Source organism: Coregonus lavaretus, assembly GCF_964263955.1.
Source record: "Coregonus lavaretus genome assembly, chromosome: 4".
Classification (NCBI taxonomy): domain Eukaryota; kingdom Metazoa; phylum Chordata; class Actinopteri; order Salmoniformes; family Salmonidae; genus Coregonus; species Coregonus lavaretus.
Window position 1 is genome coordinate 33182847 of NC_139991.1, and position 27799 is coordinate 33210645.

General features: G+C 42.6%; 1 protein-coding gene across 1 annotated transcript; it reads right to left on the bottom strand.

Moving 5' to 3' along the window:
• Positions 1–994: 994 nt before the first annotated feature.
• Positions 995–27612, bottom strand: LOC311127917 (prolactin receptor-like; the record flags this gene model as incomplete). The annotated part of the gene is made up of 8 exons (XM_084159816.1): positions 995–2029; positions 2165–2234; positions 2423–2519; positions 2719–2860; positions 25842–26008; positions 26195–26364; positions 26841–26973; positions 27543–27612. 8 exons carry the CDS (start codon positions 27610–27612, stop codon positions 995–997), a joined length of 1884 nt encoding a protein of 627 aa, XP_084015942.1.
• Between the last annotated feature and the right edge of the window lie 187 nt (positions 27613–27799).

The window sequence follows — 27799 nt, forward strand, 5'->3', positions numbered from 1 at the left end:
GATAAAAATAGAAATTAGCAATTAAACTTTAATATTCATAGCAATAATCTAGAATAAGAGAGGTTTACTTATTTATATTTCATATTTAATGAGCAGCATTTTTATTCACTGATTGAACACATCAATATAATCGATTAAGCAAATCAATATAATCGATTGAACAAATAATCAATATAGGTTCTGTATGTACATTTACCAAAATAAACTCTCTATGAAAACATCCCACTATCCAGATTTTTCTTTCTTTCTGTAGTGCTTTTTTTCTTTGTCATTATTTTCTTTGAATACAAAATGGTACTTATAGTTTTATACAACTATAGTTTTATATAACAGAAACTTAATCAGCAGCTGAGATCTGGTACAGTATCTCTGAGACTGCAGATAAACACATTTATAAAAGTCAGAATAACACATTTCAATTCGTTTAGAGGTTTCCCCAGTGTTTGTTCAACAAGAATCATTTTTAATAAACCCGCATAATGTCTGTATACATAAAATTATACATCGCAAGTCAGTTGAGGAAATAATGTGCAGTAGTACCTTTGGAAATCAGTAGAGTTGCAATTTGCATTACATAGAGAGAACAGAGATGAAATAAGTAATAGTTAGAATACAATTTAATTTACACCATTATGATTAGAATTAAATGCATTATCATCATCACTGCTAATCATGTACATTTAAAAAATAAATGTATATTCATTCTGTGGATTCTGAAGCATAAAACTGCTGTCTATCAGTTCTTGCATGAAGTAGTCATCATAAAGAGTTGATTCTCTGACAGTTTGTGGATGAGCTATGCCCCCCAAGGAGCAAAAGGGTTTAGGTCCAGTCTCTCCTCACTGTCTCAAGGTGTTTGTAAATTTCAAGGGATTAGCTAGGAAATAAAAGTCTTTATCTTCCAGAGAACTATCAAATTCAGCCCTATCCATCCAGGGCATGTTCCAGCCCTCTCCAGTCCGTAATCCAGACCCTCAATGCTGGGTTGAGTAGTCTAGAAGGTGGGCATCATAGTGGCAGTGTCCACATAGCCGCTTGTGGTCAGGCACGTGCTTTCCTGAAAGTGGGTAGCAGCAGGCGTGTGTGTGTCCATCTTCCCTTGCTGCTGTGTGGGACAGCTCTGCTCTGAAGCTCCCACCTTCACCTGGTAGTCACAGCACAGGCCAGCCTCAGCCATCTCCCTCTGCAGCAGGAGCATATTGTAATTGTTCACCCCATTGACTTTACTGTAGTCCTCTCCGGCCCCGCTAAACTGTACCTGGAAGGGGCCTTGGCCGTGGCTGGAGAGGGGCTTCGGGACCAGCTGGTTCTCCTGGTTCACCTTTTGGACCTCCACGTACCCCATGGACTGGGAGTGGGGCAGCCCAAGCGCCGTGGCATCTCTCTGGCGCTCCAGACTGGAGATGTTGAAGTTTCTGTGTGCCTGGAGGTGGTGGGCCTCCCAGTGGTGGTGGGCTCTGGCGGACGGTGATCTGCTGAGACCGTACTCGCTGTACTCTCCCAGGCCGTCCCTGTACTCTGGGTGGTGGTGGGAAGAGGAGGAGGTGGGGAAGAAGTTATCTGGGACGCTGCGCTGCTTGGGCACCTCAAGAGTACCAAGGTGGTGGTTGTCGGAGGATCCATGGATCGACGAGGAGAAGACTGACAACCAGGTCTTGACCCTCCCATCTGATGAATCTGGGCAGTCCACCTCCTGGCTGTCTCCCATCTCCAGCCTCTCCCAAGACCCTGCCTGGCCCTGCAGAAGTTCAGTTTCCTCATAGCTCGACTCCTCCTTGGACTCCACACCTCCACACTTCTCCATCAGCAAGGTGTGGCTGTCACAGCTGCCTCGGCCCGAGTCGCTGTCCGATGGGCCCTTGGACTTGAGGCAGCCAACATCTTGGAGGTCCTTCCCCTCCAGCATCAGCTCCTGTTCCTCGTTGACGTAAACCTCCAGGTATTCCACCAGCAGGTCCTCGTAGTCTGTAGACCTCGTAGGAAAGCTTTGGATGACAAATGCGTTGAACACCTCTTCTGATTTCCCATTCTGTAGAGCAAAGAGGTTAATGGGAAAGGAAGAATTTATATGAACATTTATATGAACAGAGCAACAACAATTAACAATGTAAAGCCTGTCCTTTTTAGCCAAATACTGAATGAATCAATGTGATTATTACTTTACCTTGAGGAGCTGTTTATCAAATCCTTTTATTTTAGGTCCAGGAACTGGAGGTAGTAGACAGTGCTTCACACTAGAGAGAGAGAGAGACTTCACTGGTCTTGGGGACAGCTGTTTGAGTGCTTGACTCACAATGTTGTCCATTAAAATCTCCAGACAAGAGAATACTTAATAAAATGGAGAGTTCTCCTGTCAGCTTCTTCATTGATTGCCTGTAGTCTTATCATGGCTGTGATCGTAACTTCAGAAGGTCCTTCTTACCTGTTTCTGTTCATGTTGATGATCCATGTGAGAATGAGAATGATGAAAGATAAGAAGATGGCTATCAGAATCCACATGGACTGTTCCCTGGGAATATCTGCCAAACACAACAAGAGAATAACATTAGAATACAACTTTATTGTCCATCAAATGTTTTTTGATTTATTAGAAATGTTTATTTTGGCTGTCTGTCATTTAATTCCCAAACCCCTGGAAACACACACATTTACCCCCGAGTGGTTGAAAGCAACACAGCACATTCGTGACTGATATGGAGTCTGTGTATAGGGACTTACAGTCTGGGACTTTGACATAGCTGGCGGCGCTCCACTCGCTCCAGAAGCCGTGGTCTGGCTTGCAGCGGACCTGGACAATGTAGACTCCTCCAGAGTGCAGGCTGAAGATGTTGAAAATGTTCTGCTGGCCTGCATGGTGCTCCTGTAAGGGAAAAGACAAGATAATATTAGAGATTGTGTATAACCACAAGGGCATTGATACTTTCATGAATATTATATTTTTTTTATACCGTTTTTTTTTTTACATACACTTTCATCCAAAGCAGTGCATGCATACATACATTTCTAGGGTGTGTATGTGATCACTGTGGGAATTCAACCCATGACCTTGGCCACACAGGACAGGGGATACATTTTACTTCCTGCATTAACTTTCTAAGAAACAGGCCTGAACTTTTTCTGAGTAATGATATAAGTGTAACATAGTTAATAACCTTGATCATCTGGCTTTGAAAAGTTTCCAGGAACTTTCTCCCAACGACCCTTGAAGGATTTGTTTTATCTAACTGGTTGATTATTCAAATAACACAGCAATAATGTCCAATCTTTAAACAGGGAGGTAGTATACAGTGGGGAGAACAAGTATTTGATACACTGCCGATTTTGCAGGTTTTCCTACTTACAAAGCATGTAGAGGTCTGTCATTTTTTATCATAGGTACACTTCAACTGTGAGAGACGGAATCTAAAACAAAAATCCAGAAAATCACATTGTATGATTTTTAAGTAATTAATTTGCATTTTATTGCATGACATAAGTATTTGATCACCTACCAACCAGTAAGAATTCCGGCTCTCACAGACCTGTTAGTTTTTCTTTAAGAAGCCCTCCTGTTCTCCACTCATTACCTGTATTAACTGCACCTGTTTGAACTCGTTACCTGTATAAAAGACACCTGTCCACACACTCAATCAAACTCCAACCTCTCCACAATGGCCAAGACCAGAGCGCTGTGTAAGGACATCAGGGATCAAATTGTAGACATGCACAAGGCTGGGATGGGCTACAGGACAATAGGCAAGCAGCTTGGTGAGAAGGCAACAACTGTTGGCGCAATTATTAGAAAATGGATGAAGTTCAAGATGACGGTCAATCCCCCTCGGTCTGGGGCTCCATGCAAGATCTCACCTTGTGGGGCATCAATGATCATGAGGAAGGTGAGGGATCAGCCCAGAACTACACGGCAGGACCTGGTCAATGACCTGAAGAGAGCTGGGACCACAGTCTCAAAGAAAACAATTAGTAACACACTATGCCGTCATGGATTAAAATCCTGCCGCGCACGCAAGGTCCCCCTGCTCAAGCCAGCGCATGTCCAAGCTTTTTGGTCTAAACTCCACTCGCCGTGTTTGGAGGAAGAAGAAGGATGAGTACAACCCCAAGAACACCATCCCAACCGTGAAGCATGGAGGTGGAAACATCATTCTTTGGGGATGCTTTTCTGCAAAGGGGACAGGACGACTGCCCCATATTGAGGGGAGGATGGATGGGGCCATGTATCCCGAGATCTTGGCCAACAACCTCCTTCTCTCAGTAAGAGCATTGAAGATGGGTCATGGCTGGGTCTTCCAGCATGACAACGACCCGAAACACACAGCCAGGGCAACTAAGGAGTGGCTCCGTAAGAAGCATCTCAAGGTCCTGGAGTGGCCTAGCCAGTCTCCAGACCTGAACCCAATAGAAAATCTTTGGAGGGAGCTGAAAGTCCGTATTGCCCAGCGACATCCCCAAAACTTGAAGGATCTGTAGGTCTGTATGGAGGAGTGGGCCAAAATCCCTGGTGCAGTGTTTGCAAACCTGGTCAAGACCTACAGGAAATGTATGATCTCTGTAATTGCAAACAAAGGTTTCTGTACCAAATATTAAGTTTTGCTTTTCTGATGTATCAAATACTTATGTCATGCAATAAAATGCAAATTAATTACTTAAAAATTATACAATGTGATTTTCTGGATTTTTGTTTTAGATGCCATCTCTCACAGTTGAAGTGTACATATGATAAAAATTACAGACCTCTACATGCTTTGTAAGTAGGAAAACCTGCAAAATCGGCAGTGTATCAAATACTTGTTCTCCCCACTGTAGCTAATCACTATTCCTGTGACACAGAGATTGCTGGTATAGCATTGTGGCTGTAGGGTATTGGGCTGGGCTGTTGTACCTAGAAAGGCAAGCTGCTAATTAGTAACCATAAACTTTGACTTCAGTCCCTCGGTGTAGATAGCCTAGAACCGTGATCCTCAAACCTGCTCCTAGAGGGCCGCAGTACTACAGGTTTTTGTCCCAGCTTAGTAAATCCTCACACTCAGGGTTGCCAGGTCTAGCAAACGTTTCTCTAGCGCAATGACCACTCAGAACCCGCCCAAAAAGCCTGAGAACTAGCCTTTTTTTTACTCAGCAAGAGAGGAGTTGCCACATTTATCCAATAAACTCTTTGTCCATTACGTTATCCGTTATCCAGCCAATTAAGAAGGAATATTGACGTAACTTGTAACGACGTCAGAAGCTAAAATCATAATTATTGCAAGCTATGATGTGACATAATAAAGGAATTTAGCTTGCTGGCTCACTAGCTGCGTTACGTATATGATCTGTATAGTAATTTTATTAGAATCAGAAATCCATGTTATGCTAGCTAGCTAACGTTGAACCCAGTTGCTTTGCTTTAGCTACCTGCAGATTCATACTACAGCTATGACAATCAGTTCGTATTGGTGGTAGTAGTATGAGTTGGGATTATGCCGGTTCATTGTTAATGTGTGTTACCAATTGTTTTCTTGGTGACTATGGTCCCAGCTGCCTTGAGATCATTGACTAGATCCTCCCGTGTAGTTCTGGGCTGATTCCTCACCGTTCCTCATTGCAACTCCACGAGGTGAGATCTTGCATGGAGCCCCAGGCCGAGGGAGATTGACAGTTCTTTTGTGTTTCTTCCATTTGCGAATAATCGCACCAAATGTTGTCACCTTCTCACCAGGCTGCTTGGCGATGGTCTTGTAGCCCATTCCAGCCTTGTGTAGGTCTACAATCTTGTCCCTGACATCCTTGGAGAGCTCTTTGGTCTTGGCCATGGTGGAGAGTTTGGAATCTGATTGATTGATTGCTTCTGTGGACAGGTGTCTTTTATACAGGTAACAAACTGAGATTAGGAGCACTCCCTTTAAGATTGTGCTCCTAATCTCAGCTCGTTACCTGTATAAAAAACACCTGGGAGCCAGAAATCTTTCTGATTGAGAGGGGGTCAAATACTTATTTCTCTCATTAAAATGCAAATCAATTTATAACATTTTTAACATGCGTTTTTCTGGATTTTTTTGTTGTTATTCTGTCTCTCACTGTTCAAATAAACCTACCATTAAAATTATAGGCTGATCATTTCTTTGTCAGTGGGCAAACGTACAAAATCAGCAGGGGATCAAATACTTTTTTCCCTCACTGTATGTCTAGACAATAGTAACCCATCCACTTAACTAGATGTGGCTGGGGGATGGATATAGCATTTATTTCACATCACCCATCAATTTAGACAAGTGTGTCTGGGTAAGCGTAATCTAATAAATATGAATTATACAATATTTATACAATATTTTTATCTGGACACTTTCTGTTTTTGATATTGCTACTATGCATATATACAAGTAACCATTTCACTGTACCGTTTGCACCTTCCGTATCCTGTGCATGTGACAAATACACTTTTATTTGATATATTGTGTGTTTACCAGAGACGGTAATGTGAAGAACAACATGTCCTGCACCAAAGTCAGATTAGGATATAGGCCAAGGATTAGATCAAGTGTATTTTTACCTGAAGTTTTTCCTTATTTCCACTTTTAGTCTGGAAATCTTTGGTTGTTTACTAAACTACTCACTCTGTTTAGTACATGGCCACACATGTGAATCCTTAAAGAGATGGGTGGGGCTAAGCCTTAAGAGGGTGTGAACGATGTTGAATGGGTGTAGACAAAGAAGAGCTCTCCAGTAGGTGTACCAAAACATTCAAGGGCCATTTTCTCAAAAGTGGTTTTAAAAGTTTGTATCCAATGAAGAAAACACAATTTCAAATTTTGCTACATAAGACCGAATCCAGGTGGTGGGTCACATTTGCATGATTAATATAGAATTACATTTTTTGTTCAAGCTGGGCAGAAGTGCATTCTTGTACGCTTTCATTCTATCACAACAATATATTTTAAATACAAATGTTACATTTTGGGGATTGTGAAAAGTGCTTTATGAATGAAATACAGTTATTAGGTAATGATCTAGCCCTTGGTTTAATCATGAGATTCTAGAATCTATTCAAGGAAGGAATAAGGCTTTTAAGAAATGTAAGAACTCTCGAGCAGCCTGATTTTCTCCTATTTAAACATCACAGAGATTAAGCACAGAGCAGGATGGATGAAGCTAAGAGGGGTTACTTTGCTGATAAAATTATTGAGAACAAAAATTACCCAAAAAAGCTTTGGAAATCATTTAAGGAACTAGGCTGTAGTAGTATTACTAAAATCAAACTAAACAGTATTGGACTGAACAGCATGGGGGAGATGGTATATGAAGAAGTAGAGGTTGCCAATGAATTCAACTCTTTTTTTTACTTTTGTTGCCAGCAAGCTGCCCACCAGTTCTGGTTTGTATGGAAACGACCAAGTCAAGAAGTATTATGCTGAGTTAAGGGTTCAGTCAAACTCTTTTGCTTTTGCAAAGGTAGCAACAGCCAAAGTAGCCAGTATGCTAGCAGAGCTTAAATGCTTCGAATGCCACAGGCCTGGATAATATTCCTGCAAGGTTTCTTAGAGATTCTGCTGAGCAAATTGCCCCTTGTATTACGTATATTGTTGATCTCTCTCTTGAACAAGTCATCTTTCCCAGGGACATAAAACAAGCTAAAGTTATACCTCTGTATAAGAAGGAGATAAAGTCTGACCCTGGGAATTATAAGCCTGTATCTATCCTCAGTATAACATCAAATATCCTAGAGAGAGTTGTACATGAGCAAATGTATGAATATGTCAACAAACAAAGTTTAATGTATGATTTTCAGTCAGGGTTTAGCAAAACATACTCTACTGATTCATGTCTACTTTACTTGACTGACTTCATCAGGAAAGAGATTGATGAGGGAAATCTTTATGGAATGGTACTGCTTGACCTATAGAAGGCCTTTGATACAGTTAACCACTGTCTCCTAATCTCCAAACTCGAGGCATTGGGGTTATGCAGTATCTCTCTAGGCTTGGTAAAGTCCTGCTTGTCAGGTAGGGAGCAAGTGGTAGAGGTTAATGGTTCACTGTCTCAGGCAAAACCAATGAGTTGTGACGTTCCGCAGGGGAGCGTGCTTGGGCCACTACTGTTTTTACTGTATATAAACGATATGAAAGATGCTTGTTCTTGCCGTTTTTTTCCTTTATGCGGATGACTCTACACTTCTGGTGTCTCATAAAAGTAAAATTATGTTGGCGAGCATACTTAGCACAGAGCTTACTAACATTAGCAAATGGCTTGGAGATAATAAGCTATCTCTGCACTTAGGTAAAACTGAGGCAATTATTTTTGGGTCCCGACCTAAATTGTGTAGGTCCTCTGAAATCAGAGTAGAGTTAGGGGGTGAGGTGCTGACTACTAAAACCTCTTTTAGCTACCTGGGAGGCATCCTTGATGGAATCTTGGGAGGTGTGAGCATGGCCACTAAAGTGCTAGGGAAGGTTAATGCCAGGACTACATTTTTGGCTAGAAAGTTCAAGCTGCTTGATAAGGACTCCATGAGAGTGCTAGCCACTGCCCTCATTCATTGCCATTTTGACTACGCTAGTACTTCCTGGTTTTGGGGCTTATCAAAGCTTCTGAAGGGGAAGCTCCAGATAGCCCAGAATAAGCTGATTAGGGTAGTATTAAAGGTGAGTCCACGTACTCACATAGGCAGGAGCTGCTTTCAGGAACTCAACTGGCTGCCTGTTGAGGCTAGGGTGTCCCAGATTAGACTGGGTTTGGTTTACAGGAGTATTTATGGTTCTGCGCCCAGATATCTGACTGATTACTTTCCCCATCTTAGGGATGCACACAATCACAACACCAGATCAGGTGTTGCTAATGTGTGCTTATACAGGTTCAGGAGTAATGCTGGGAAAAGTACTTTCTTGTGTACTGGAGCCTCAGAGTGGAATGAGTTGCCTCTGCCCATTAAAACGACATCCTCTCTGGGCAGCTTTAAAAAATAAAGTTACAAATAGTTTGTCTTTAGTGTCCATTTGAATGTACCCTACGATGTAACTGCAATGATGAGATAGATTCTTCTTCTTCTTTGTTTTTACGTTTAGTTATCTTGCTGCCATACTGTGTGGAACCGTGTTCGATGTTGCCTAGCCATCTTGTCTCAAGAGGACCACAATGGAAATAAGTCCCAGACTTTGTGTATTATCCTCGATGATTTTACTCATGTGCATGTATGGCTTTTTCAAGTTTTATGTGTGGTAGTTTTTTTAAATGGTCAAATTAAGAAACTAAGCTAAACTAGACAGTCATTAGTCCATGTCCTTAGTAGAGTGACCTTCAAATTAATATTTTACACTTGTTCTCTGTGTAAAAATGTTTTGACTCAACCCAAATGTAGACCATTACTGTACGGTAAAACATAAATATATGTGTGTGCTGTCACCAAAGATAGCCTAACATAGCTGAAGTGTGTCAGTGAATGTGCTAATCTATTGATTAGCTCTGGATCTGTGTAAATACCACTTAAGACTGTGTCTCACGCATGCATGCTTTGTTTTTCTCAGATTGTAATCTGAGTGTGCACATCAAGTTCAGCTAAGGCTTTAGTTTGATGTTTGGACTGTTGGGTTCATGAAATAATATAAATCAATTTTAATAATCAAACCTATCTTATGAAATCGTATCTTATGAAATAGCACATACTTAGACAATAGGGCTTTGTTTCAGTTTGCTATTTAAAAATGTTATACATTCTTGTACATTGTGGACAATTCTCTGATGTGATGTATGTTCTGAAATGCAGGCAATACAAATTAATTAATGACATTCAACATATCTTGATTGTGTGTGTAGGAAAAGGAGGGGGTGGGATGGTAGAGAAGGCCAAAATGTACAAGCAAAATTGAAATTAGGATTACACTGAAAAGAACCCAAGGATTACATAAAAAAATTACCCAGCTGCTGGGTCAATCCCCCAACCCAATGTGCTGGGTTTATGTCACAACCCAACACACTGGGTTGTTTTAACCCAGCAATATAGTCTAATTTACCCAGCAGCTGGGTCAAGCCCTCAACCCAAGGTGCTGGGTTAATAGCACAACCTAACCCTGCTGGGTTGAATTAACCCAATGCTGTGTTTGTCCAATATTGATCCAGCACTGGGTTGTCGAAATGACCCAAATTGGGTTATTTTTAACCAAGCATTTTTTTTTTGTGTAACAATAATTCATTTTCGATTATATAAATTGCCATGTTAGGCATAACTCAAGTTTTTCCTTTTAAGATGCCAAAATAAAACGTTATTAGTAATTGTTTTCAGTATCCTAGTTTTGTTTTTGTTTTGTGTTTACTGATTGTTTCAGTGCATGTATGCATTAAACAAGCTTTGGACGAAGGACTTCCACATTTCACTCAAAAGTTCCCTCAAAGTTCACTCAAAGGCAATAGTTCTGAATTGGGTTTGATTTCGTTTTTGTTTTAATTATTAACATTTAGTTAATCATCTTTTAAACTTCCATTGGTTGAAATCTATTGCTCAGTTATCACTTGGCTCATGTAAATAATTCTGTAGTTGTTCCTTTAAACATCCTAAGGTCAACATCCCCATAGTGTTCTCATTTCTCTCATGTAAATGTCGTAGCTACATAAAAATATTAAATTAAAAATATCCAGTCTTTACTCTTTTCTTCATTACCATGCGGATGATTTAAAGTTTTATTGGATTTATTTTTTATCTGTTAAGACATTGAATACATGTTTGGTATAATTACTACATTTAGTATGTCTAGTTTTATTTTTCTCTAAGAAGTAATTCACTTCATTTAAAGTTATATGTGATTTAGTTTATGTAGATACAACATTTCAATGATAACACACAGTAACCAAAAACCTGATCTAATTTGTATATTCATTCAGAGGTTTCTCAGAATTGTTTGCCAGAAGTTCACAAGCTGCTGCAAATTTACCGCAATAGTTTGCCCCAAAACTAATTTCCATGTAAAAATATGAGCTTGCCGCAAATGTATCGCACCAGTTTTCCACAAAACTAATTTGCATGTGAAAATATAAGCTTGCTGCAAATTTGAGACAAATTGGCCAAAGGTTTGCCACAACGATTTGCCAGAAGCCTGTTTTGTCGGTATTGCCCTAGGACAACCTGCTGTGTTGACTATTGGTTGTTCCAGCCCAACAATATATTTTATCTTTATATGACTTGAATGAATTAAACACAACAAACAATCAAGAGCCCTGATGGTATAGGTGACCTGAAGAAGTGATATTCTAACATCAGGTGTGCTTTGTATTTGTTTATGTGCTGTAGGTTCACCAGCTGACCTCTATCAAGACACCCATGTCGACTGGATTCCCACTGTGAAGATGAACAATGCTGCAGCATCAGTTTTTCCTTGTACTACTTTGTACTTTTCCAGATATGAAAGGAGACATCCCTCCGTTAGACAACATGGTTGTCATATGCTGTGCCTCAGTCAATCTGAATGATTCTGTTGTGCCATTTAAGTAGAGAGCACTGTCACCTTGTCGTCATGACAAAAGTGCCCCGTTAAACCGAATAACGGGTGTAGCAATAACTGCTGATTAATCAGAAACAAACTTTCACAGTAATATATTTATGTACACATGTACGAATATATAAAATGTAATTTGGAATAACATGTAAAATACTATTGTTTATGATATTGTAAACATACTGTACTTTAATAATAGGCTATATTGTTATATGGGTGAAATGAAAAGTATTTTGTGTGTCATCTCTGCCCCATTTAATAAAATGCATTTCTTATAGCCTAACTATACTTTATTTTACAATTTAAACACATTTAGCATAGACAATGTAATTGTTGTGGTAGTCTTAGGCAAACCATTTTCATTATCACAGTGGCACCTCCAAGTGCCACTCAGACCTGGGAGAAAAGTATCTGGCATTGAACTTGGTAGTAGTAATTCTCATCATCTCCTGCTTCCAGACATTTCACTGTCTAGATTACAAGGAATTGGATTTGCACTTGCACTAAACATATTCATGCCAGCACAAGGCATGTACAACATCTAGTATAATGATTAGCCTCATATACAGTACATTGTCTACTGGTATCATTCTAAATTGAGAACATTCAGTGCATTTGGAAAGTATTCATACCCCTTCAATTTTTCCACATTTTGTTAAGTTACAGCCTTATTCTAAAATTGATTACATTATTTTTTTCTCATCAATCTACACACAATACCCCATAATGACAAAGCGAAAACAGGTTTTTAGAAATTTGAGCAAATGTATTATAAATAAAAAACTGAAATACCTTATTTACATAAGCATTCAGACCATTTGCTATGAGACTCGACACATTGAGCTCAGGTGCATCTTGTTTCCATTGATCATCCTTGAGATATTTCTACAACTTGATTGGAGTCCACCTGTGGTAAATTGAATTGATTGGAAATGATATGGAAAGGCACACACCTGTCTATATAAGGTCCCACAGTTGAGAGTGCATGTCAGAGCAAAATCTAAGACATGAGGTCGAAGAAATTGTCCGTAGAGCTCCGAGACAGGATTGTGTCGAGGCACAGATCTGGGGAAGGGTACCAACACATTTCTGCAACATTGAAGGTCCCCAAGAACACAGTGGCCTCCAACATTCTTAAGTGGAAGAAGTTAGGCAACACCAAGACTCTTCCTAGAGCCGGACACCCGGCCAAACTAAGCAATCGGGGGAGAAGGGCTTTGGTCAGGGCCCTGACCAAGAACCCGATGGTCACTCTGACAGAGCTCCAGAGTTCCTCTGTGGAGGTGGGAGAACCTTCCAGAAGGACAACCATCTCTGCAGCGCTCCACCAATTAGGCCTTTATGGTAGAGTGGCCAGACAGAAGCCACACCTCAGTAAAAGGCACATGACAGCCCGCTTGGAGTTTGCCAAAAGGAACCTAAAGGACTCTCAGACTATGAGAAACAAGATTCTCTGGTCTGATGAAACCAAGATTGAAATATTTCGCTTGAATGCCAAGCGTCACGTCTGGAGGAAACCTAGCACCATCCCAACGGTGAAGCATGGTGGTGGCAGAATCATGCTGTGGGAATGTCTTTCAGCGGAAGGGACCGGGAGACTAGTCAGGATCGAGGGAAAGATGAACGGAGCAAAGTACATTTACATTTACATTTTCGTCATTTAGCAGACGCTCTTATCCAGAGCGACATACAAATTGGTGCATTCATCTTATGATAGCCAGTGGGACAACCACTTTACAATATATATATAGGACTGCACTCCTTATTTTTTTAACCTTTTTTTGGGGGGGGTAGAAGGATTACTTTTATCCTATCCCAGGTATTCCTTAAAGAGGTGGGGTTTCAAGTGTCTCCAGAAGGTGGTGAGTGACTCCGCTGCCCTGGCGTCGTGAGGGAGCTTGTTCCACCATTGGGGTGCCAGAGCAGCGAACAGTTTTGACTGGGCTGAGCGGGAACTGTGCTTCCGCAGAGGTAGGGGGGCCAGCAGGCCAGAGGTGGATGAACGCAATGCCCTCGTTTGGGTGTAGGGACTGAGCTCCGTAGGCAAGCACCATGGTCTTGTAGCAGATGCAGGCTTCAACTGGAAGCCAGTGGAGTGTGCGGAGGAGCGGGGTGACGTGAGAGAACTTGGGAAGGTTGAACACCAGACGGGCTGCAGCGTTCTGGATGAGTTGTAGGGGTTTAATGGCACAGGCAGGGAGCCCAGCCAACAGCGAGTTGCAGTAATCCAGACGGGAGATGACAAGTGCCTGGATTAGGATCTGTGCCGCTTCCTGTGTAAGGTAGGGTCGTACTCTGCGAATGTTGTAGAGCATGAACCTACAGAATCGGGTCACCGCTTTGATGTTAGCGGAGAACGACAGGGTGTTGTCCTGTGTCACGCCAAGGTTCTTTGCACTCTGGGAGGAGGACACAACAGAGTTGTCAACCATGATGGCGAGATCATGGAGCGTGCAGTCCTTCCCCGGGAGGAAGAGCAGCTCCGTCTTGCCGAGGTTCAGCTTGAGGTGGTGATCCGTCATCCACACTGATATGTCTGCCAGACATGCAGAGATGCGATTCGCCACCTGGTTATCAGAAGGGGGAAAGGAGAAGATTAATTGTGTGTCGTCTGCGTAGCAATGATAGGAGAGACCATGTGAGGATATGACAGAGCCAAGTGACTTGGTGTATAGAGAGAATAGGAGAGTCGCTCAAGGAATAGGAGAGTCGCTCAAGGAATTTGGGACATGGGTGACTAGCTAACGTTAGTTTGGCTCTCTCTGTGTGTTCGTGCCGTGTGTTATGACGAGGTGCCTGGATGTTTTCACTGAATAATACTGCACCTAGTTAGCTAGCTGAATAAACTGGGTTAGTCAATTCCTAGAAAACATTGAACCGCTGTAGTTTACAACAATTATAGTTTCTGAGGTGGAAGTTGGGAGAGTTATATTTGGGAGTTGTGGCTCTCTCCTTTCCCAGATGTTTAGTTCATTTTATTCCGATCTCCTCTGCATTATTGCAGCCATCTGCTGCAGCCTGTCAACTATGCCTCTGCCTATCCCTGTTCTCTCCTCTCCGCACAGGCTACACAAACGCCTCACACCGCGTGGCTGCTGCCTCTCTAACCTGGTGGTCCCTGCACACACCACACACCTGGAGTTCCAGGTCTCAGGCAGCCTCTGGAACTGCCGTTCTGCTGCCAACAAGGCTGACTTCATCCCAGCCTATGCTACCCTCCAGTCCCTCGACTTCCTGGCGCTGACGGAAACATGGATTACCACTGAAAACACTGCTACTCCTACTGCTCTCTCCTCGTCTGACCATGTGTTCTCGCATACCCCGAGAGCATCTGGTCAGAGGGGTGGTGGCACAGGAATCCTCATCTCTCCCAAGTGGACATTCTCAATTTTTCCCCTAACCCATCTGTCTATCTCCTCATTTGAATTCCATGCTGTCACAGTCACTAGCCCATTTAAGCTTAATATCCTTGTCATCTATCGCCCTCCAGGTTCCCTTGGAGAGTTCATCAATGAGCTTGACGCCTTGATAAGTTCCTTTCCTGAGGATGGCTCACCCCTCACAGTTTTGGGGGATTTCAACCTCCCTACGTCTACATTTGACTCATTTCTCTCTGCCTCCTTCTTTCCACTCCTCTCCTCTTTTGACCTCACCCTCTCACCGTCCCCCCCTACTCACAAGGCAGGCAATACGCTTGACCTCATCTTTACTAGATGCTGCTCTTCTACTAATCTCACTGCAACTCCCCTCCATGTCTCCGACCACTACTTTGTATCCTTTTCTCTCTCGCTCTCCTCCAACACTACTCACTCTGCCCCTACACAGATGGTAATGCGCCACCGCAACCTTCGCTCTCTCTCTCCCACTACTCTCTCCTCTTCCATCCTATCATCTCTTCCCTCTGCTCAATCCTTCTCCCTCCAATCTCCTGATTCTGCCTGCTCAACCATCCTCTCCTCCCTTTCTGCATCCTGTGACTCTCTGTGTCCCCTATCCTCCCGGCCGGCTCGGTCCTCCCCTCCAGCTCCGTGGCTTGATGACTCATTGCGAGCTCACAGAACAGAGCTAAACTCCCTGCCGACCTGGCATCTTTTCACTCCCTCCTCTCTACATTTTCTTCATCTGTTTCTGCTGCTAAGGCCACTTTCTACCACTCTAAATTCCAAGCATCTGCCTCTAACCCTAGGAAGCTCTTTGCCACATTCTCCTCCCTGCTGAATCCTCCCCCCCCCCCCCCCTCCTCTCTCTCTGTGGATGACTTCGTCAACCACTTTGAAAAGAAGGTTGACAACATCCGATCTTCGTTTGTTAAGTCTAATGACACTGCTGGTCCTGCTCACACTGCCCTACCCTATGCTTTGACTTCTTTCTCCCCTCTCTCTCCAGATAAAATCTTGCAACTTGTGACTGCAGGCCGCCCAACAACCTGCCCGCTTGACCCCATCCCCTCCTCTCTTCTCCAGACCATCTCCGGTGACCTTCTCCCCTACCTCACCTCGCTGATCAACTCATCCTTGACCGCTGGCTATGTCCCTTCCATCTTCAAGAGAGCGAGAGTTGCACCCCTTCTCAAAAAAACAACACTCGATCCCACTGATGTCAACAACTACAGACCAGTATCCCTTCTTTCTTTTCTTTCCAAAACTATTGAGCGTGCCGTCTTTAGCCAACTCTCTTGCTATCTCTCTCAGAATGACCTTCTTGATCCAAACCAGTCAGGTTTCAGGACTGGTCATTCAACTGAGACTGCTCTTCTCTGTGTCACGGAGGCTCTCCGCACTGCTAAAGCTAACTCTCTCTCCTCTGCTCTTGTCCTTCTAGACCTGTCTTATGCCTTTGATACTGTGAACCATCAGATCCTCCTCTCCACCCTCTCCGAGCTGGGCATCTCCGGCGCGGCTCACTCCTGGATTGCGTCCTACCTGACCGGTCGCTCCTACCAAGTGGCGTGGCGAGAAGCTGTCTCCGCACCACGTGCTCTCACCACTGGTGTCCCCCAGGGCTCAGTTCTAGGCACTCTCCTATTCTCCCTATACACCAAGTCACTTGGCTCTGTCATATCCTCACATGTCCTCTCCTATCATTGCTATGCTGACGATACACAACTAATCTTCTCCTTTCCCCCTTCTGATAACCAGGTGGCGAATCGCATCTCTGCATGTCTGGCAGACATATCAGTATGGATGACGGATCACCACCTCAAGCTGAACCTAGGCAAGACGGAGCTGCTCTTTCTCCCGGGGAAGGACTGCCCGTTCCATGATCTCGCCATCACGGTTGACAACTCCGTTGTGTCCTCCTCCCAGAGTGCGAAGAGCCTTGGCGTGACCCTGGACAACACCCTGTCGTTCTCCGCTAACATCAAGGCGGTGACCCGATCCTGCAGGTTCATGCTCTACAACATTCGGAGAGTACGACCCTGCCTTACACAGGAAGCGGCACAGGTCCTAATCCAGGCACTTGTCATCTCACGTCTGGATTACTGCAACTCGCTGTTGGCTGGGCTCCCTGCCTGTGCCATTAAACACCTACAACTCATCCAGAATGCCGCAGCCCGTCTGGTGTTCAACCTTCCCAAGTTCTCTCACGTCACCCCGCTCCTCCGCACACTCCACTGGCTTCCAGTTGAAGCTCGCATCTGTTACAAGACCATGGTGCTTGCCTATGGAGCTGTGAGGGGAACGGCACCTCTGTACCTTCAGGCTCTGATCAGTCCCTACACCCAAACGAGGGCATTGCGTTCATCCACCTCTGGCCTGCTGGCTCCCCTTCCTCTGCGGAAGCATAGTTCCCGCTCAGCCCAGTCAAAACTGTTCGCTGCTCTGGCACCCCAATGGTGGAACAAGCTCCCTCACGACGCCAGGACAGCGGAGTCACTCACCACCTTCCGGAGACATTTGAAACCCCACCTCTTTAAGGAATACCTGGGATAGGATGAAGTAATCCTTCTACCCCCCCGCCCCCCCCTAAAAAAAAAAAAAAAAAAAAAAAAAAAGTAGTTTGTAAAGTGGTTATCCCACTGGCTATAGGGTGAATGCACCAACTTGTAAGTCGCTCTGGATAAGAGCGTCTGCTAAATGACGTAAATGTAAATGTAAATGTAATGTAAATGAGAGGGCCTAGAATTGAGTCCTGGGGGACACCAGTGGTGAGAGCACGTGGTGCGGAGACAGATTCTTATGGAGGTGCTTTTGGGGTAGACCCTTTCGCAGATAGAAGCCCATTCTTCCTCACCGAATGCATGTCCAATGTCTCTCTCCCAAACATGTCTCAATGCATCAAAGGAGGAGGCACTTCTGTTCAATAAAATATAATATATGTTGGAGATTGAACCTCTCCAAACAATAGGATTCGTAAATAGTTCTTCAACTTCAGTCATTTGAAAACATCGTTTATCGACTTTCTTCTGACCCTCTATGGTCTGGAATCTGCAAGTACCTCCTTGCATCTTTCCAAGCTAAGAGTGTATTGTGTACTGTAAAATTGTCAGATAAGGCCTGGATCTTTTCAAAGCTATTAATAAATGGTAAGGAAGCTAATGCTCTTGCATGACATGCTATTGATTCCATCCCATCCCAAAGTGAGTGGCGTTTGACTAGGCACCAACTAAACATGTGCTTGATCTGAGTAGATTTGGCAAAGAGAACCCTCCTAAATCCGTAGGCTTAATTTGTTTGGTAAATTTGGTATTAGGTTTCTTATTGTTCCAGATATATTTAGATATATTGGCATTCATTTTCTGAAAAAAATACTGAGATATATGGCATGGGATATTTTGGAATAGATCATTTAGCAGAGGAAGAATATTCATCCTGACGACATTAAACCTGCCAAAAAGAGACTTTGGTAGGGTAGACCAGTTAATCAGGTCCTGTTTAATCTTTGTGAGCAAAGGCATATAATTTGTTGTGAACGGGTCTTTAAGATTTGGAGTAAATATATGACCAAGTACAGTGCCTTGCAAAAGTATTCATCCCCCTTGGCTTTTTACCTATTTTGTTGCATTACAACATGTAATTTAAATGGATGTTTATTTGGATTTCATGTAATGGACATACACAAAATAGTCCAAATTGGTGAAGTGAAATTAAAAAAATAACTTGTTTCAGAAAATTCAAAACAATTAATAACCGAAAAGTGGTGGGTGCATATGTATTCACCCCCTTTGCTACGAAGCCCCTAAATAAGATCTGGTGCAAACAATTACCTTCAGAAGTCACATAATTAGGTAAATAAAGTCCACCTGTGTGAAATTTAAAAATGGAAAAAATATGGCACCACAACCAACCTGCCAAGAGAGGGCCACCCACCAAAACTCACAGACCAGGCAAGGAGGGCATTAATCAGAGAGGCAACAAAGAGACCAAAGATAACCCTGAAGAAGCTGCAAAGCTCCACAGCGGAGATTGGAGTATCTGTCCATAGGACCACTTTAAGCCGTACACTCCACAGAGCTGGGCTTTACGGAAGAGTGGCCAGAAAAAAGCCATTGCTTGAAGAAAGAAATAAGCAAACACGTTTGGTGTTCGCCAAAAGGCATGTGGGAGACTCCCCAAACATATGGAAGAAGGTACTCTGGTCAGATGAGACAAAAAATTAGCTTTTTGGCCATCAAGGAAAACGCTATGTTTGGCGCAAACCCAACACCTCTCATCACCCCGAGAATACCATCCCCACAGTGAAGCATGGTGGTGGCAGCATCATGCTGTGGGGATGTTTTTCATCGGCAGGGACTGGGAAACGGGTCAGAATTGAAGGAATGATGGATGGCACTAAATACAGGGAAATTCTTGAGGGAAACCTGTTTCAGTCTTCCAGAGATTTGAGACTGGGACGGAGGTTCACCTTCCAGCAGGACAATGACCCTAAGCATACTGCTAAAGCAACACTCGAGTGGTTTAAGGGGAAACACTTAAATGTCTTGGAATGGCCTAGTCAAAGCCCAGACTTCAATCCAATTGAGAATCTGTGGTATGACTTAAAGATTGCTGTACACCAGCGGAACCCATCCAACTTGAAGGAGCTGGAGCAGTTTTGCCTTGAAGAATGGGCAAAAATCCCAGTGGCTAGATGTGCCAAGCTTATAGAGACATACCCCAAGAGACTTGCAGCTGTAATTGCTGCAAAAGGTGGCTCTACAAAGTATTGACTTTTGGGGAGTGAATAGTTATGCGCGCTCAAGTTCTCAGTTTTTTTTGTCTTATTTCTTGTTTGTTTCACAATAAAAAACATTTTGGATCTTCAAAGTTGTAGGCATGTTGTGTAAATCAAATGATACAAACCCCAAAATAATCCATTTTAATTCCAGGTTGTAAGGCAACAAAATAGGAAAAATGCCAAGGGGGGTGAATACTTTCGCAAGCCACTGTATTTTAAGCCTGTTTCAGTCAATTGGAATGGAGATATAGTTTCTAAGTTGATTGCAGAGGGGATATTCAAAGGTAAAGCCATGGATTTATCCACGTTAATTTTGTACCCTGACAGGTTACCATATTCAGATATGATGTCCATTGCTGCAGTGACAGAGGTCTCTGGTTTAGACATGTATAAAAGCACATCATCAGCAAATAATGAAATTCTATGCTCTTCCTCACCCATGGAGATGCCCCTGATGTTATTGCTAGACCTTATTGCCTCAGCCAGTGGTTCTATGACTAACGAGAACAGAGCAGGAGATAAAGGACAGCCTTGACGACAGCCCCTACCGATAGGAAATCTTTCAGATAATTTACAATTTGTGTTAACTGCCGCTGATGGGTCAGAGTAAAGTAATTTTACTAAATTAATAAAATGGTCACTCAGAATAACTTTTTCTAATACAGCAAACAAGAATGTTCACTCAACTCTATCGAAGTCCTTTTCGGCATTGAGAGAGACAATGAGTGCAGGGTCCTTAATTCTGCCAAGGTGGTTTATGATATTCAAAGCACGTCTCACATTGTCCGTTCCAAATCTGGATTTGACAAAGCCAGTCTGATCAGATTTAATGCGGTCTGGACGTAGGACCTCCAACCTGCGGGCAAGTGTCTTAGCAACTATTTTAACATCAACTCTTAGTAAACTGATAGGTTTAAATGAAGAGCAGTTTAATGGGTTTTTGTCCTTTTTTAGTATCAGGCTAATGGATGCAGTTTTCCAGGACTCTGGTATGATGTCTCTTTCGAACATATCATTTAGAGCAGGCATGAAGATAGAGCATATCTCAGGCCAGAACGTCTTGTAGAATTCTGCAGAGAAGCCGTCTAGGCCTGCCAGAAGGCATTGCCTTAATAGTTTCCCAAACCTCTTCAGGAGTAAAGGGAGCATTTAGTCTATTTCTATGCTCATCTGATATAGTGGGCAAGATGGGCTTATTCAGATAGTGTAATTTCGTGTGAAGTATAAACAGATTTATAGAAGTCGCAAAACGTATTATTGATAAGCAATGGATCATAAGAACTGGAGCCATCTGCCATCCTTATAGACTTAATCAATCTTTAATTCTCTTCTTTTTTTAAGTTGGTGTGCAAGTAGATGGCTCGGACGGTTACCGAACTCATAATATTTTTGCTTAGTAAAAAACAACCGTTTTGTGACATGCTTTTTATGCTCTAAATTGAGTTTGGCCTTAGCACAAGCTAGTGAATTCCAGTTCGCCTGGGTTGGTTGTTGTTTATGAAAAAGTTCTAAATACTTTACTTCAGCCTCCAATTTTTCCCTATTTTCCATTCTTGATCAGAGAGGCTTGGGAAATGATATAACCCCTTATGGTTGCTTTAGCAACATCCCAGATAGTTGCATCTTAGATAGGAGAGAGTTGATTTTCGAGCCAGTAATGTGATAATTTATCTTTTATCACAGAGCAGAATCCTTCATTGTTAAGCAGAGACGTATTAAGTCTCCAAAATCTCGTTTTGGGGATTGTTTTGCCAATTTCAATATCTATATATATATTGGGGCATGGTCAGAAATTACTATAGAACCAATAGCACATGACTGGACAACATGCATGTAAGTAGAGGGCATAAAAAAATAGTCCAATCTAGAATATGAATTATGGGGCCTAGAGTAGAAAGTATAGTCTCTGACATTAGGATTTAACTCTCTCCATACGTCTACTAAACCAGATGAATCACAAACGCTTCTGCGAGCATTTGAGGCTCTATGATTCGAGACTGGAGCAGTTGATGATTTATACAATTTACCCAAAGTACAATTAAAATATCCTGAAATAAACCCAAGTGCAGTGTTGATTAAATAATAAAATCATTTCAGACATATATTTGGGGGAGTCTGTGTTCGGGCCATATACATTTAGTATAGTAATATGTTGACCAAGTATATTACCTGTAATCAAAATAAATCGTCCTTTAGTGTCTGTATCTTGGTACTCAAATATAAATGGGACATATCTATTTACAATGATGGCAGTGCCTCTTTTGTTTGAACTAAAATAAGAAAAGTACACCTAGCCCACCCAGTCCCTCTTCAGCTTAACATGTTCTGTTGAAGATAAATGGGTCTCCTGTAGCATGGCAATTTCCTTTTTTAAGAATGTTAGAATTTTCTTCCTCTTGACCACATGCCCACTGCCTCGAACATTCCAGGTGACTGCTTTAAATGAACTGTTTATGTTACAGTAGTATTAAAGAATAACTTAACCCAGACTGAGTACTGCATCACAAAAACAAAACAAATAATAAGATGCTTGTGTAACCCTAAACTAAAATAAATCATAAAAATAAAATTTTGAAAAACCCCACTGCCGAGTCCCGAAATGGAAAGACAGACCCCAACAACAGTACATACCCTGTTTTCTGTCACGTTACTAACAGGAAGCCCACTAAAAGTGTCACTATGTCCAATATTGAATAAAGGGGAATTAACATAGATCTACTGACATGTGGATGAAAAATGAATAACCTAATCTTTTAAATTGTCCTAAGCATTATCGCTATTGCACTCATATGCACGTGCCCGAACACACACACACTATACAGTCACATGTAGCCTAGCCTATATAATAAAGAAAAAATACAAATTGCGAGCCTAAATTAAATGAATATAGCCTTGTAATTACCCCCCTTTGCCTACCTTGAGGCCCAACTAAAGAAGCAAATTAACAGGAACGTCATTGGGCTTTGGCTTATTCATTCATGAAAAAATGAAAAAGAACCTCAGTTCTATAAATGAAAAGCTTAGTTACATTACACCATAATGCTTATTAACAATTACTTTGTATACCATGGCATGGTAGACAGTTCCATCCCGAGGTAGTCAGCCATCTATATGCGGTGCATGGACTGCCCAAATAGGGCAAATAAAAGTTACTCACGTTCACGTCCATAAACTGACCATGTGTGCACCCTAATAACATAACTAGCAGCCTTCACGGATCTGGGTTCTGTGCCGCTGTTGAGTGGATGTTGTCCCGGTAGAAGGTGAGCGCAGACTGGGCGTTGTCAAATGTGTGGCTAGCCCCCTGGAAAGTAATCCTCAGTTTAGCTGGGTGTATCAGGCCAAATCTGACTCCTGCCTTGTGAAGATGGGCTTTCACATCTTTGTATGCAGCTCTGTGTCTTGTCAGGTCTGCCGAGTAATCTGGGAAGATATGGATCCGCTTGCAATTGTAGTTCAGCTGTCCTCTTTCACTGGAGGTCCGAATAATTTTCTCTTTGGTCTGGATGTAATGTAGGCGGACCAGCTCTGGGAGGGCGACCGGGCTGTGGTTTTGCCGCTAGTGTGTGATGCGACCTGTCGATGACTGGGGACCTGTCAAAAGTCTCTCCGCCGAGGACGTCTTGCAGGAAAGAGGCCATGAACTCGGTAGGATTGCGCCCTTCCGTCCCTTCTGGGATTCCAACCACAAGTATGTTCTGTCTCCAGGAACGGTTTTCCTGTTCATCTTGACCAACCTTTAGCTTCACGTTGTCGGAGGTAAGCTCGTAGTTTTTTTGGGGTCTCCAATTCAGTTAGCCGCTTATCGATGTCGGTCAACGACGTTTCCATATCCTTTCTTTTTTGGGTTTGTGTCGCTATAGTTGTTTGTAGTGTCGCCATAGTTGACAGGACTTCTGTCATCATGTCAGCTCGTAGACTTCACACAGAGGAAAGAAGTTCGGTCATGAAATCAGAGCATGGTGTAGCCAAAAGGATGAACCAGACTTGTGGAGGTCTACAATTTATTTTCAAAGGTCTTGGCTGATTTCTTTAGATTTTCCCATGATGTCAAGCAAAGAGGCACTGAGATTGAAGGTAGACCTTGAAATACATCCACATGTACACCTCCAATTGACTCAAATGATGTCAATTAGCCTATCAGAAGCTTCTAAACCATGACATCATTTTCTGGAATTCTCCAAGCTGTTTAAAGGCACAGTCAACGTATTGTATGTAAACTTCTGACCCACTGGAATTATGATACAGTGAATTATAAGTGAAATAATCTGTCTGTAAACAATTGTTGGAAAAATTACTTCTGTCATGCACAAAGTAGATGTCCTAACCGACTTGCCAAAACTATAATTTGTTAACAAGAAATGTGTGGAGTGGTTGAAAAACGAGTTTTAATGACTCCAACCTAAGTGTATGTAAACTTCTGACTTCAACTGTATCTTTGTGAAGTTAATAAGACTTGGGATAATAGCCAATTAAGAGTTGGCTTCAACTTGTGATTTGTTCCCCATAGCAATCTGCAACACTTCTCTTACTGTAAGTATTTTTTGGCACAGGTAACAGGTGGAGGGCATTCAATGACTCTTGGTACAAGTGTCATCTGTTTCTTGAGTACTCCCAAAGCCAGGACTCTGCCTACTGCTTTGCATGTAGACACTTCTCCCTGTCAAATGCAACAGAATCTACCTTCACTTCAAATGTGGCTTTTCGAATTGGAAAAAAGCAAATGTATAATTGCAGTTGTTATTTAAATGTATAATTTGTTTAATAAACAAAGTTAAATGAATCATTACATTGCCATTGCCAATGAATAAAAGATCCCAGAAATGTTCCATATGCACAAAAGGCTTATTTCTCTCAAATTTTGTGTACAAATTTTTTTACATCCCTGTTAGTGAGCATTTCTCCTTTGCCAAGTTAATCCATCCACCTGACAGGTGTGGCATATCAAGAAGCTGATTAAACAGCATGATCATTACACAGGTGCACCTTGTAGGATCTGTACACAATTCCTGGAAGCTGAAAATGTCCCAGTTCTTCCATGGCCTACATACTCACCAGACATGTCACCCATTGAGCATGTTTGGGATGCTCTGGATCAACATGTACGACAGCGTGTTCCAGCTCCTGCCAATATCCAGCAATTTCTCACAGCCATTGAAAAGGAGCGGGACAACATTCCACAGGCCACAATCTACAGCCTAATCAACTCTATGCGGAGGAGATAGATACTGACTGGTAGACCAGATACTGACTGGTTTTCTGATCCACACCCCTACCTTTTTAAAAAAGATATCTGTGACCAACAGATGCATATCAGTATTCCCAGTCATGTGAAATCCATAGATTATGGCTTAATGAATTCATTTCAAATGACTTTATATTTTTGTTCAGTATAATTATTTCTAAGTATGACTAAAGCTAACTGCTCTAACCTAACTTGCAAAGACATGCAGGCTATTCTCACCTATAGGGAAATGGCCATTAATGCATCATTATTTCCCTAAAACTATGATGGGTGGATTGGAAAGTAGAATGACAGTTGCATCTTGAGTTATCGTCACACTTTAGGAATGTATCAATGATTTATCTGAACAGGGAAATGTACCAACCCTAAGTTGAAGCATTTAATGCGTTGAACCATCATAATTAGTGCACACGTTATTTGGATAGTCCGGATTTTCCATCTCTAGATGCTCTACAGATGGTCATACTATCAACAAACTATCTGTTGATTAGTAACTGCTTGCTAAGGTTACGGTTAGGGTTAGAATAAGGGTTAGGGTAAGGGTTAAGGTTAGGGTTAAGTTTAGGGTTAGTAGATAGTTAGTTGAAATGTTACTGATAGTGATACTGATACTGATGGACTATCCAAATAAAGTGTTATCCATAATTTTATTGAAAAAAATGTCCACCTCATTCAAAATGTTCTGGAAAAGCCACTGTCTTCAACACCTTGATTAGGAGTCAAGTGTTTCAATGCTAAGCACATGCTGGTACAGCAGTTCTTCAAAAGCAGGATTGAGGATCACTGGCCTAGACATTACGAACTGGCTGATCCTTACAAAAATGTCCTCTTTCTGTGTGGTTGCTGAGGCATCACTTCCAGAGTGTGGTTGCAGAGGCATCACTTCCTGAGTCTAGTTGCCGTGGCACCAATTCCTTAGTGTGGTTGCCGTGGTGAATGTTCTAGAGCTTTCTAATGTTCTAGTTCTAGTGTTGTTAGCGTACCTCCCACTCCTCTGCCTCCTCTAGTTTGACCCGGAGCTCGTAGATGAGGGTGATCCAGCCAGAACGTGTGTCGGCCTTACGGGGCGGTTCCCATGAGACCCTGAGGAAGGGGCCATCTTTGTCCTCCAGAACCCCCACTGTTACGTTTTCTGGTGTGTGGGGCTGGACTGGAGATGGGGAACAGAGAGAGATAGTAGTATCAATGACCAGGGATAAAAGAGGAAGGCAGGAAGATATTAGACTCTAACACTAACAATATGAACACTGGTAAGACAAAAATGAAGGGGAAGTAAGAGAGGAAGAAGAATGTTATATTACTACACAATTATTTCATTACTTGAACAGTAACCCACCTATATAGACCACGTCTACGTCGACGGGGTCAGAGAAGTTGCTGCCCAGGGCATTGGTGGCCACCACAGTGATGCTGTAGTTGACCCAGATGGACGTGTCATTCTTGTTAAAGAAACATGAGTTAGCCCCCGCAGTATGGTAGTCTGGACATTCATAGACTGTGTCAGAACTGGACAGGGACAGAGACAGAGAGACAGTTAGCGAAAGAGAGAGAGACAGATAGTGAGCTATTCTCTGGACACTCATAGACTGTCAGAGCTTGAGAAGGAGCGATGACAGAGATGACAATGTGACATTAATAAGGAACGACCTGTTCCGACAGAAGTGGAGATAACAAGTGTTCTCGTTGAGGCATTGTTATGCTTTCTCAGTACAATTCAGCCTTGCTCTTTCCATGACAGTGAAAATAAGTCAACATCCTTTGCCTTTGTGTCTACATAAACAATTCCTGAAAATATTGAAGTGTGTGTGCCTATGCTTGTGTGTGTAGATGTGTCCAAGACAAGTGACCAATGGTATTTATGAGTGAGCATGTGAAAGGGGGGTAATGCGGGTATGGGAGTGTTTTGCTGTGGGTGTTATGTGTGTCTGCCTCCTTGGCAGTGGGCATGTCATGTTTATGTATTGATTGAGATTGCCCCTCACTTCTCTTTGCGGTAGAAGAGGGAGTAGGTGGTTGGTAGCCTCCCATCAGAGCCTGCCTCCCACCAGCAGGTGAATGTCTCCTTCTCTGGTGACCTACAACTGGTCAGCTTGGGCTTTCCTGGGGGGGTGTGGCCTGGGGGAGGGCAGATACAGTACAGGTACAGTAGGGAGCATTAGGGAGACAACATGCACCACAGCCACACAACACCTTTCACAGTTAGACCAGATATTTCCTTGTTTATTTTATTATTCATTTTACCTTTATTTAACCAGGTTTTCCCATTGAGGTCAAAATATATATTTTTTCAGGAAGAACCATCTATTTTACTATATAACTTGTGGCTGTTTGGGGTCCATCAAAAATGCATAAGTAATAAGTAGGTAAGTGGCAGTGTATTTCCAATGTCTACTGTTAGGGGCGTGGTACTGAAACTACAGTAAGCCTAAAGCCAACACTGTCAATATGCTCCATGCATAGTCTAAATCATTCTGGACACACAGTCTCCCTTTCATTCACCCAGTTATAGACGGACAGTGTAATCCAAATCCAATCAGTAGGTTACGTGGCCATGGTCTTTGACTTAAATGCTCCCTAAGAGACCAGTGGCAGTATCATACACACGCATACGCACACGCACACACACACATGCAAACGCACGCACACACACACACAAACACACACACACAGTGGCCTTGACTTACGTGCTCCCTGCGCGACCACAGGCAGGATTAGTGACAGTATCAGTGTGACTCCCACGCCTCTCCACATCATGCCTCCTCACTGCCTCACAAGTCAGGGGGAATTTGGAGAAAACAGAGACAGAAACAGACCAAGCAAAGCATGAAGCATGTCCATCAGGTGGCTCGGATCACTAGAACACTAAACAGGCGACATCTTGTAATGAAATCCCTGGTCGTCTTGTGTGGTCAGTAGAAACAAGACTTGAAGCTGAGGGACA